At 20.7% G+C, this 13,053-nt stretch overlaps 4 protein-coding genes across 4 annotated transcripts; all 4 read right to left on the reverse strand.

The window, feature by feature from the left end:
* Window positions 1–695: 695 nt before the first annotated feature.
* PY17X_1300413 (PIR protein) lies at window positions 696–1,863 on the reverse strand (the record flags this gene model as incomplete). The annotated part of the gene is made up of 3 exons (XM_034637670.1): window positions 696–758; window positions 846–1,727; window positions 1,849–1,863. 3 exons carry the CDS (start codon window positions 1,861–1,863, stop codon window positions 696–698), a joined length of 960 nt encoding a protein of 319 aa, XP_034493608.1.
* A 3,080-nt stretch (window positions 1,864–4,943) lies between these two features.
* PY17X_1300421 (PIR protein) lies at window positions 4,944–6,063 on the reverse strand (the record flags this gene model as incomplete). Its single annotated transcript, XM_034637671.1, has 3 exons — window positions 4,944–5,009; window positions 5,097–5,927; window positions 6,049–6,063. The coding sequence occupies 3 exons, from the start codon at window positions 6,061–6,063 to the stop codon at window positions 4,944–4,946; spliced, it is 912 nt and encodes a 303-aa protein (XP_034493609.1).
* Window positions 6,064–8,484: 2,421 nt separating this feature from the next.
* On the reverse strand, window positions 8,485–9,556 carry PY17X_1300431 (PIR protein; the record flags this gene model as incomplete). Its single annotated transcript, XM_034637672.1, has 3 exons — window positions 8,485–8,583; window positions 8,674–9,426; window positions 9,542–9,556. 3 exons carry the CDS (start codon window positions 9,554–9,556, stop codon window positions 8,485–8,487), a joined length of 867 nt encoding a protein of 288 aa, XP_034493610.1.
* A 2,362-nt stretch (window positions 9,557–11,918) lies between these two features.
* Window positions 11,919–13,025, reverse strand: PY17X_1300441 (PIR protein; the record flags this gene model as incomplete). The annotated part of the gene is made up of 3 exons (XM_022957519.1): window positions 11,919–12,005; window positions 12,092–12,907; window positions 13,011–13,025. 3 exons carry the CDS (start codon window positions 13,023–13,025, stop codon window positions 11,919–11,921), a joined length of 918 nt encoding a protein of 305 aa, XP_022810793.1.
* Between the last annotated feature and the right edge of the window lie 28 nt (window positions 13,026–13,053).

A 13,053-nucleotide genomic window follows, 5' to 3' on the forward strand; every position in this document is an offset into this window, starting at 1 on the left:
TGACTACCTATTATATATTGGTAATATGTTTAATTAATGTTAAAAACACATATGTTAATCCGAATATATATTGTAATGTAGGTAATTGTTCCAAATGATCATCATATAATGCTATTATTACAGTTCAGTTGGCGTAATATAATTTAAATTAAAACAAATATGATACAAATAATAAGTTTATTAAATAAAATGTTTCATCAAATAAATAAATAAATATATTGCGTATTATGATATGCATAATTCAATATAACTCTCTGTTAACAAGTCTTATATAATAAATAATTATGATATATAATAATATGAATTAATATATGCGATATAAACATTTGTTTTAATCATATTAAATTGATATGAACACTAAATTATATATATTATAATTTATGAAAAAATGTTATGTGACCCTTTTTTGGTTGCATATTTGAACTTTTAACTTCATTTTCGATTAAACATATAGGGATGGTACATATAATTAATTAGTGTTCAAATTATAAAAAATTAAATAAAGATATAATACTTAATCCTAACCCGAATATGGGTCCCACAAACACAACCCTAACCCACAACATAAAAACAATATAAAAACAATATAAAAACAATATAAAAACTATGATCAAAAATTACTTCGAAATAGACAGTTTCTTAAAATAAATCAATCATCATATTCAGAATAATTTATTAATGATCAGTTTTCTTCTTTATTTTTTTAGCTTTTCTCTTAAATGTTTTTGAGATCGTTTCCGAAATCCAAATAATGAATACTAATATAAAATATTAAGAAACGTACGATTTTTTTGTTAAAATTTGCATATATAATGAAAATAATTTTTAAATTCCTTGTTGTTTACCTTATAAGCAATTCCCACGAAAATTGGTATTGCAGCAATTATCGATAAAACTGGAATTAATTTGTTTGTTATCGGCAAACTTGGTGATGTAGCTTCATAATTTTGTAAAGAAGTTCGTTCAGAACTTTGTACACTATTTTCTTTTACTTTTATTGGTGAAAGGGATTGAATATCGCTACAATCATTTTTATTACTTTTACAATAAATTTTAAAATTATTATAATCATCTGATAATGTAGACAATACTTGATAATAGGGACTATCTTTAGTAATATTAAGATTTTTGTTAAGTTCATCATATTTTTTAACAAATTCATTAGCATTGTCTAAATATCTCTTATCTGTTTTTGTGTTTGCACTAAGTCCAGTATACATTTTACATAATAGTTTAAATGCATCATACAAATTAGACACATCTTCAAATTTAATATCCATCAAACATTTGTTTGCTTCTATGAACTCCTTAAAATTCATATATCCCGTACTGTCTTTTAATGAATTACTACAATCTTGTTCTTTTTTTATACAAGTATTATAATGCGTATTATCCTTTATATGCACTCCATAAAAATCATTTAGGTTGTTGATGTTATTGACTTTCTTTAGACTTAACATATAACTTAACCATATCATAATGTATATAATAAACGATTTATGTTTTTTATCATTAGAACCCTTAAAAGCAGTAATCCTATTAATAATATTTTGCTCGAACAACCATAGAAATCCAGCATTTATTTTATCGGCATTAGTTTCACATTTATTTTCTGAATCTGAAATAGGACAATAATTCTTAGCACTCCCTAATGTATGAATATCACTACTTTTAGAGATGTTTAAGTCATCGGGTAAATAGTTTCTCAGTTTATCAAACCTCAAACACTAAGAAAACATTTAAAAAAGTATAATAAAAATATATTTTAATTAAACTCTTATAAAATAAAGTTTAATGATATATATAATACAATTTCAAAAAAAGGGAATTATTAAAAAATGCATATACTATTTGGTTATCCATTATAATGGAATTTTATTTTTGATTTGCAAATTGAGTAAAATCATGATGTTTTATATATACTGCCCCCAATATGTGACGCAAATACTTTAATCCTATATATAATAATCGTCTATAGTTAAATATATTATATGTTTTTCAATAATTAAATTAATATTGAATAACAAAATCATATTATTACTAAAGAAACGTTACATTTATGTTTATAATAGTTAGCTAAATTACCTTAAATAGAAGGTGCTTAGTACACTTTTGCCATATGTATATATGATGCATTTTATACAAAAAATTCTATTCTTAGTAACACTGGTATAACATTATTATAAAAATTAATATACTTTATAAAGAATTTAAAGTATGTTTGAACATCAAAAAGGAATATATTTATATCTTATGTTTTAATGATTGCCATTCTAAAATTTAAATACTTTATAAATTTAAAAAATATAAAATTATATTATTACTATAATCCTTAAAAGTATATAAATAGTCATTTAATAAGATAAATTAAATTTTTATATACTTGTTTCTTATAATATATAATATAGTTTTTTCTAAAATTATAGTATTTTCAAATTAAGTTATGTTGTTTACATCTCTATGCAAATTATATAAATTTATATTGTTTTTAATGAATGTAGATAAATTTAAAATTCATTTTAATGATTTCTATAACTTTATTTTTATTCCTATATACTTCAATTTAGAAATATTCTTTATTGAGTAATTTTACAATACACTTTGCATATTTTTCCACTGTTAAAACGACAATTAGCGCTGAACCCGTATTTATAAGCTTAAATATGTTTTTATATGTAGATTGTTTTTAAAATAATACATAGTAAATATTAAATATATAACATATAAATAAATATTGATGCAAATTTTAAAGTATAATAGAAAAATATGTTTAATTGGGTTGTTATATTACCCTTTAAGAAGAGAAAGATAAGATATATTTGCTCTTTTAATATTTAAATTTATATAAATATTTGTTAAATGTTCTGAATTGTTCATTTTTACCTTATATATTTTATTATTATAGTTATCAATGTATATACATTCAAATATTTTATTAAAAATTATATACTTTATTAATTCTGTGATAAAACAATGTTGTTTGTTATTAAAGATGGTTCATTAAATAATGATAATATAATATGCGTTCATATGGAATAATAAAATGAAATTTAACATTAAATGATCCTTTAACACTTTCTCCATTGATTCAGTTTTTTATAATATAAAACCACATATTCCGAATTGGATCTTTAACAATAATATAAAATTGATATCTTTATAATGCATTATTATATGTCATTGATTTTTTATTTCAATAACACAACTTTTAATTATAGGAAATATCCACTTTTATATTTTTTTTACTGAATATGCATAAAAAACAATTATATTTTGCAATGTATGATAGAGACGTAGAGGGTCACTGTTTATATTTTTTAAAAATATTATTATGAATTTTTTCAATAATAAATTATTTTATAAAATATATTTTTTTATTCATTCATTATATTATTAATTACTTTATTCTTATAATTTTAGAGAAATATTATAATGGAAGTCAAATGAATTGATTAAACAACACCGTTTTATATAGATTATTAAAATACATATATTTATATTATAATATTGCACATATATATTTTTTGATGATACTTATGAGTTTATTTACCTATAATAATAATAAACGAATTTACTTATTTGTTATTTTTAATATTTATATTGAATTTTAAAGTCAGAATCATAAACATCTGAGATTTGGTTATTTAACAAAAAATATAAGACATTAATTAAATTTATAATTCTAAAGAATTGTGATTTCTTTATAAACAAAAAAAATTAAAAAAAAAAATTAATAAATGATACAGGATCGGCCTGCATAAGTTGGTACATATTTAACAATGGAGATTTTTCCACAAACGGAATTTATTGATTTTTTAGTCTGTTTTTTTTGATTAGATGAATTTATAATTATTTGCATTTTATTTTTTTCCATCAGTTGAGTTTATAACCTCTTTCATGTTTTTTTTTTCTTCAATCCCTTTCTCCATCCAAATGGCAAATACTAAAATAAAAATAGTAAAAATATATAATATTTGATAGTGAAGAAATATTTTAAAAATTGTATACTTCATAACTTTCTTTTTATTTACCTTGTACATAATTCATAAAATAATGTGTGTAAAATAAATATACCTTTAACGTAACTTCTTTCCCTTATATATATTTCCTCCAAATACCATTTTATACTTTTATTTCATTCAAATCCATTCCTATATCACTTACTTCATTTATCATTTTGTTCAGTTGTCACTGAGGGAGGAAATCATAATAATTATTTTCTTCCAATTCCCTCTCTCCTTAATTTCTCATATTAAATGCTGTAATTATTTAAATCAACCTTTTCTTCTAGGACCAAATCGATGCTTTGGAATCATCTTTTTATATCGATTCCAATATTCGATAAATTCCCCCATAAACCAATAACCCCAAATTAACAATAAAATACAAAAAGACTTAGTTAAACACATTTACCATTAAGTTATATTAACAAAAAATCAAATTCTTATTTGCCAAAATATATTATTTTATTCATTCCTTTTCATATTCATCTTTATTCTCATTTTTTCTTACATATTTAGACTTAATATAAATATTAAAAATTACAACTTATCCCTTACATATTTTAATAATTTATTTCCTATATATATTTAAAACAATTCTTTAAACTAATAAATGTTATCAAATTATAAAAAATTAAATGCAATATAACACTTAATCCTAATCCGAATATGGGGTTCAAAAACATAATTCTGGCCCACAACATAAAATCTATTTAAAAATTATACAAAAACAGTATAAAAATATTATAACTATACATATATAACATTATATATTATTGGTTATATTATTTAATTATTCTTATAGACCCAATAATTATGTTCAAAAATTATGATGAAAAATTATTTATTTTCAAATAGACAATTTCTTAACACATATCAATCATTATTACTGTTTCTGAGATGGTCATTACTCTTATAATCTTACATTATCCATTTTCTTCTTTATTTTTTTAGCTTTTCTCTTAAATGTTGTTTTTGGGTTTTTTTCCGAAATTCAAATAACGAATACTAATATAAAATGTTAAGAAGTATACGATTTATTTGTTAAAATTTGCATATATAATGAAAATAATTTTTAAATTCCTTATTATTTACCTTATAAGAAACTCCCAATAAAATCGATGCTACAACAAATATAATTGCAATTGGAATTAGTGTACTTTTTGTCAGTGAACATTCTGTCACTGAACATTCTGTCACTGGACTATTTGTCACTTGAATTTTTGTCACTGAACATTCTGTAACTGGACTATTTGTCACTGAACTTCGTGGACAAGCTTCAGGGAAATTGATATCATTACATTTACCACTATATTTCTCTTTAAATTTGTCATAATCTTTTGATAAACTTAACCATAGTTGAAAATAAGAACTTCCTTTATTAATATCTAAAGTATTTTTAAGTTTTTCATATTTTTCATAAAATTCTCCAGCATTTTTTAAACATGTATTGCATTGGGTTTCTTTTTTATCAAGTTCACCATCCATCCTACATAATAATTTAAATACTTCATAAAAATTAAATATATCTTTAATATCGATATTCATCGATTTTATTTTGTTTTCTATATCATCCTTTTTAATCTTATTATGATTAGATATATTTTCCTCATATTCACTATTTGTTTTTATATGTTCAGTATAAAAATCGTTTAATGTAGTGGTTCCATTTTCTTTTTTTTGATTCAGTTTGTGACCTAACCATAAAATAGCGGATTCAGCAATTTTATCACTCTCTAAATTTTTCATATCAACATATTCCTTATAAAATTTTAGTAATGCTATAAAAGCAGAACTAATTTTTTTGTCATCATTATCACAGTTTTGGTTAGGACAATGCTGATTGGTTACACTTCCTTCTAACGTATAATTTTGAGATTTTTGATCGAAGGCAATACCATGATCGATCAATTTAATTCCATCACACTACGAATATATTTTACGAATTAAACAAAAGAATGTATTAATATAAATGTTACTAAAATGAAAATTAATATAATTTATAGTTAATGCAATATCCAAATAATGTAAGAAAAAGGATATATACCAGATTAGTAGGCATTATAATGAAATTCCGTTATAATTTGGAAATTCTGTGGGATGATGTTATTTATATATATTGCATAAATATATGTTATATTTACTTAAGCCCTTTACATATCAATTATCTTTCGTTAGATATATTCTTAATTTTAACTTCATATAAAATAATAATATAGTAGTATTAGTAAAATCATATTATACTTATTTTATGACATTTAGCTAAATTGCCTTAAATAAAGGGTTTCTTAATACATTTTATACAAAAAATACTATTCTTACTATCATTTGGTATAACTTTATTATAAAAATGGACATAATTTTATAAAGAATTTAAAAAATATATACTTATACATATGCTTTAATATAGAACGTAAACAACGCCCTAAAACTTAAATATTGTATAAATTTAAAAATAAAAAAGTTTTATTATTATTATAATCCTTAAAACCATATAAATAATAATTTTTTAAAATATGTTAAATATTTATATACTTGTTTCTTATAATATATAATATAGTTTTTTTTTAATTATAGTATTTTCAAATTAAGTTATATGCTCCACTTTTTATGCAAATTATATAATTTTAATATTACTTTTAATTAATATAGATAAATTAAAAAATAATTTTAACATTTTAAATAACTTTATTTTTATTCCTACATATTCTAATTTATAAGTATTCCTTATTGGGTAATTTTATAATATATTTTCCCATCTTTTCCATTTTTTAAAACAATAATTAGCACTGAACCCGTATTTATAAGCTTAAATAAGCCTTTGAATGTAGATTGTTTTTAAAATAATACTTAGTAAATATTAAATATTATACATAAATAACTACTGATGCAAATTTTAAAGTATAATAGAAAACTATGTTTACTTAGGTTGGTATATTGCCCTTTAAGAGGAGAGAGATAAGATATATTTTCTCTTTTAATGTATAAATTTAAATAAATATTTGCTAAATGTTCTGCACTGTTCATTATTATCTTATATATTTTATTGTTATTGTTATCAATGGATATACATTCAAATAATTTATTAAAAGTTCTATATTTTATTAAATATATGATAAAATAATGCTATTTAAGATTAAAAAATGATGATTCATTAAACAATAATAATATAATATGTAATATTGAAATGGCATTTGGCATTAATTGAGTCTTTAACCTTTTCTCCATTGCCCATATTTTTATAATATAAAACTACAAATCCCCAATTGGATCTTTAACAAAATATATAACATTGATACCTTTATAATGTATTATTATTTATCTTTTCGATAATATTAATGTTTAATTATATGAAGGTTTCACAATAAAACATTATTTCAATATTAGTTATTATTATACCATTTTACTAGTCTATATTTATAGGCATATAATGATAACGCAATTTTATATACCAAATTGTTTAAAGTATTATAACAAACTATAACATAAAATTTTATTATATACTTATATTTTATTTTTTAAAAATTTTAAATGTAATATATTTATACTTCAAAACTATAAAGTTTAAAAATTAATGATTAATCTAATATTATACCATTATGGAAAATACATTAAAATATATAGAACTATTCCTATTATTTGAATTTAAAACTTTATAATAAAATTATACTATATATAATCGAAGGTTAAAATAATAGATACATATATTTATAATTTAATTTTTTATTAATATGTATATTTTTATTGTATTATTAAAAATGTTAGATGCATAAAATGCCTTTTATAGATATCGTTGTGTTTTCGAACCTCGATCGACATTTATGAATCTATATTTTATGACTGCCTATTATATATTGGTAATATGTTTAATTAAAAATAAAAGTATTCCCATTATCCTGAAGGTATATTATAATGTAGATGAATAATCAAAATGAATTTTATTATAATTCATACCCAACTTCATATATAATGTTATTATTAAAGTTATGTTGGCATAATATAATTTAATTTAAAACAAATATGATACAAATTATAAGTTTTACTAAATAAAATTATCGTCAAATAAAGAAATATGTTGCATTATGCATAATTCGATGTAACCACATATTAACAAATTTTATATAATAGGAATTATGATATAGCAAATATCTATATTAATATATGCAATATAGACATTTTTTTAAATAATATTAAATCGATATGAGTACTCAATTATATATATTATAACTTATAAATATGTTATATAACCCTTTTCATATTAATGGCAATGCTCCTTTGGGAGTACATATTTTTAACTTCATCTCGAAATTAAACATACGGGATGATACATATATTTAATTAGTGTTCTAATTATAAAAAATTAAATGAGATATAATACTTAGCCCTAATCCGAATATGGGTTCCACAATATAAAAACTATATAAAAATTATACAAAAATTATTTCCAAATAGGCAGTTTCTTAAAATATATCAGTCGTCATATTCAGAATAATTTATTAATGATCAGTTTCTTCTTTATATTTTTTATTCTTTCTTTTAAACATTGCTTTTGAGATCGTTTCCGAAATCCAAGTAACGAATACTAATATAAAAATTTTAAAAAATGTATAATTTATTTATATTCACAAATTAACCAGTGCTGAATATATTGTTTAATTGACTTATTATTTACCTTATATGCAATTCCTAATAAAATTGATACGGCAACAAATATAAATGCAATTGGAATTAGTGTGCTTTTTATTACAAATTTTCGTGAATATGTTGGAAGTAATGGAAAATCATAACATATACTTTGTAAATTATAATAATCATCTGATAATGTAGATAATAATTGATTATAAGGGCTGTCTCTACCATTATAATAATCTTCATTAAGCTCATCATATTTTTTAGCAAATTCATTAGCTTTTTCTAAATAATTATCGCAATTTTTCTTTTCTTCATTAACCCCAGTACAAATGTTACATAATAATATAAATGCATCATAAAATTTAGACATAGCTTTAATACCAATACTCATCAAATTTTTTTTTATATCGATAAGATCCTTATAATTATGATAACCACTAACACCTTCTATTCTCTTATTATACTTATTATCTGTACCACCATTATTTATATATGTTTCATAAAAAGAGTATATAATGTCGTTGTCTCCAGTTTTGATAAGGTTTAACATATACCTTAACCATATCAAAATGTAATCAACAATATTGATGTTTCTTTTTGCAACAGAATTAAATTTTTCATAACCCGCAAAGAACTCATCAAACAAATATAAACATCCAGCATTAACTTTTCCGAAAGAAGCATCACATGATCCATTATCACAATAATTTTTCAATTTTTCATTAATATTTGCATTATTTCCTACAATCAATTCATGAGATAACCATTCCCTTACATTCTCGAACCTTTTACACTAAGAAAACATTTAAAAACAATTAATAAAAACGCGAATTATTAAAATAAAGTTTAATGATATATATAATATCATAAAATGTAAAGGAAATTATTATTATTAAAAAATTATGTACCACTTCAACATTCATTATAATGGGATTTTATTTTTTATTTGTAAATTGAATAAACTCATGCTGTTTTATATACAATGCCCCCAATATGTGACATAAATACTTTAACCCAATATATAACAGATGTCTGTAGTTAAATATATTATAAGTTTTTCAATAATTAAATTCATATAGAATAATATAATAATGTTATTACTAAAGAAAAGTTATATTTGTGTTTATGCTAATTAGCTAAGTTGCCTTAAATAGAGAGTTACTTAATACAATTTTTATTAAATATATATGTAATGAATTTTATACAAAAAATTATATTATTACTAGCATCTGGTATATATTTATTATAAAAATAGATGTCCTTCTATAAAGAATTTAAAGTATGTTTGAACATAGAAAAGGAATATATTTATATCTTATGTTTTGATGATTGTCCTTCAAAAAATTTAATGCTGTATGAATCTAAAAAAATAAAAATTATATTATTACTATAATCCTTAAAGTATATAAATAGTCATTTTTTTAAATATATTAAATATTTAAATACTTGTTTCTAATACAATAAACCACTGTTTTATTAAAATTATAGTATTTTCAAATTAAGTTATTTTACTTACATCTATATGCAAATTATATAAATTTATATTGTTTTTAATGAATGTAGATAAATTCATTTTAATGTGCTCAATAACTTTAGCTTTATTCCAATATACCTTATTGGATAATTTTATAATATATTTTGCCATATTTTCCATTCTTTAAAACAATTTGCACTGAACCCGTACTTATAAGCTTAAATAAGTCTTTGAATGCATGTTATTTTTAAAATAATGCTCAGTAAATATTAAACATATATACCTACTGATTATATTTTAAAGTATAATAGAAAACTATGTTTAATTAAGTTATTATATTTCACTTTAAGAGGAGAGAGATAAGATATATTTGCTCTTTTAATATTTAAATTAAGTTGAATATTCGATAAATGTTCAACATTGTTCATTTTTATCTTATATATTATATTGTTCTAGTTATCAATGCATATACATTCAAATAATTTATTAAAATTCTATATTTTATTAATTCTATGATAACGTAATGTTGTTTTAGATTAAAAAATTATTATTCAATAAAAACTAATAATATAATATGCGTTAATATGGAATAATGAAATGACATTTAACACAAATTGAGTATTTATCCTTTTCTATATTTATCCAGTTTTTTAGAATATAAAACCACATATCTCAATTTGGAAATTTAACAAATATATATAAAATTATATCATTATAATGTATTATTATGTGCCTTTTCGATAATATTAACATTTAATTATATGAAGTTTTCACAATATAACAACATTTCAATATTAGTTATTGGTATAATATTTTACTATTTTATATGTATATAATAATAACGCATTCGATCTATCATATTATTTATAATTGTTAGAACAAACTATAGCATTCAATTTTATTAATATACTTATATTTTATTTTTTAAATCTTTTAAAATATACTTAATTTATACCTCAAAATATAAAATTTAAAAATTAATACTGATCAATCTATTATTATGCCTTTATGATAAATAAATTAAAGCGTATAAAGTAACTTCTATCAATACTAATTAATTTTAATGCAAATGTAAAATACAAAAAGTAATAGTAATTACAATTAAATCTTAAAAAATATTATATATAGTTCAATTTTTTATGTATTACTAAAAATGTTAGAAGCATAACAATCTTTTATAGACTATGTTATATTGTCGATTCTCGATCGATATTTTATGAATATCTATTATTACAGTTCAGTTGGATAATACGATTTAAATAAAAATAAATATGATACAAGTTATAAGTTTTACTAAATAAAATATTCCATGAAATAAAGAAACATGTTATTATATGCATAATTGAATATAGCTCTGGGTTATCAAGACTTATATAATAGGCAATTATGATATATATAATATGGATTCATATATAGTCGATATCTATATTAATATATGTAATATAGTTATTTTAATTTAACTATATTAAATCGATATGATCACTTAATTATATATATTATAACTTATGAAAACATGATATACAACCCAATTCATATTAGCTTATCCCCATTTGGGGGTGCATATTTGGGCATCATCTCTTGATTAAACATACGGGATGGTACATATATTTAATTACTTTTCAAGTTATAAAAAGTTAAATTACAATATAATATGTAACCCTAAACCATATATGGGTCCCACAACATAATAACTATATAAAAATTATGCAAAAATTATTATAAAAATTACTTATTTCCAAATAGACAATTTCTTAAAATATATCAACTATTATTACTATTCCTGGGATTATCACTACTCTTCGAATTACATATTAATGATTCATTTTCTTCTTTATTTTTTTTATTTTTTCTCTTAATTTTTGTTTTTGAAATCGTTTCCGAAATCCAAATAACGAATACTAATATAAAATTGGTAAAGGTATTATTTTTTTTTTAACGTTTGCATATATTTAATGCAAATAGTTTTTTAATTCCTTATTATTACCTTATAAGAAATTCCTAAAAAAAATGCTATTGCACCAAATATCGATAAAACTGTAAATAATTTGTTTGCTATCGATGAACTTGATGCCACATCTTCAGAAATTACTGCAGAACTTAAATTTTGTTCAGGACATTTTGGAGTAATATTTGGTTTGTTTATCTCTGGAAAGGATGAATTGTCTTTGCATTTCTTTTTAAAATTATCATAATCATTTGATAAAGTACACAATAGTTTATTATAGGAACTATCATTAGTAATACTAGAATCATCATTAAGTTCTTTATATTTTTTAGCAAATTCTTTAGCATCATTCAAACATTTTGTACAATCTGACGTGCTATCATTAAATTTAGTATACATGTTACATAATGATTTAAATGCATCATAAAATTTAGATATAGATTTAATATCCATATTCACAATTTTTTTTTTATCTAAAAGATCCTTATAACTATTATACTCCTTAAAACCAGCTATAGGATTTGTATATTTATGTTGACTTGATATATCTACATTATAAAAATATTGTAGACTGTTGTTTAATTCATTTTCTTTTAGGTTTAACATATAACTTATCCATATTATAATGTAATAAAAAACATCGTTTTTACTTTTTTCGTCAAAGTTAAACGAATTAGAATCCCCAAAAAATCCACTAAGCAAATAAAAAAATCCAGCACTAATTTTTTTGATATCAGTATCACATTGATTATTATCACAATAACTATTTAAAATATTACTATTTCCAAATTCATTATATTTATCATTGGTCAATGTATCGGGAAAATTCTCCCATACATTCTCGAATTTTTGGCACTAAGAAAACATTTAAAAACAATTAATAAAACGTGTATTATTGAAAATTTTGTTAAAATAAAGTTTAATGATATATATAATACAATATCAAAAATGCATATACCACTTTCTTATTCATTATAATGGAATCTTGTTTTTGATTTGTA

Source organism: Plasmodium yoelii (assembly GCF_900002385.2).
Source record: "Plasmodium yoelii strain 17X genome assembly, chromosome: 13".
Lineage (NCBI taxonomy): Eukaryota > Apicomplexa > Aconoidasida > Haemosporida > Plasmodiidae > Plasmodium > Plasmodium yoelii.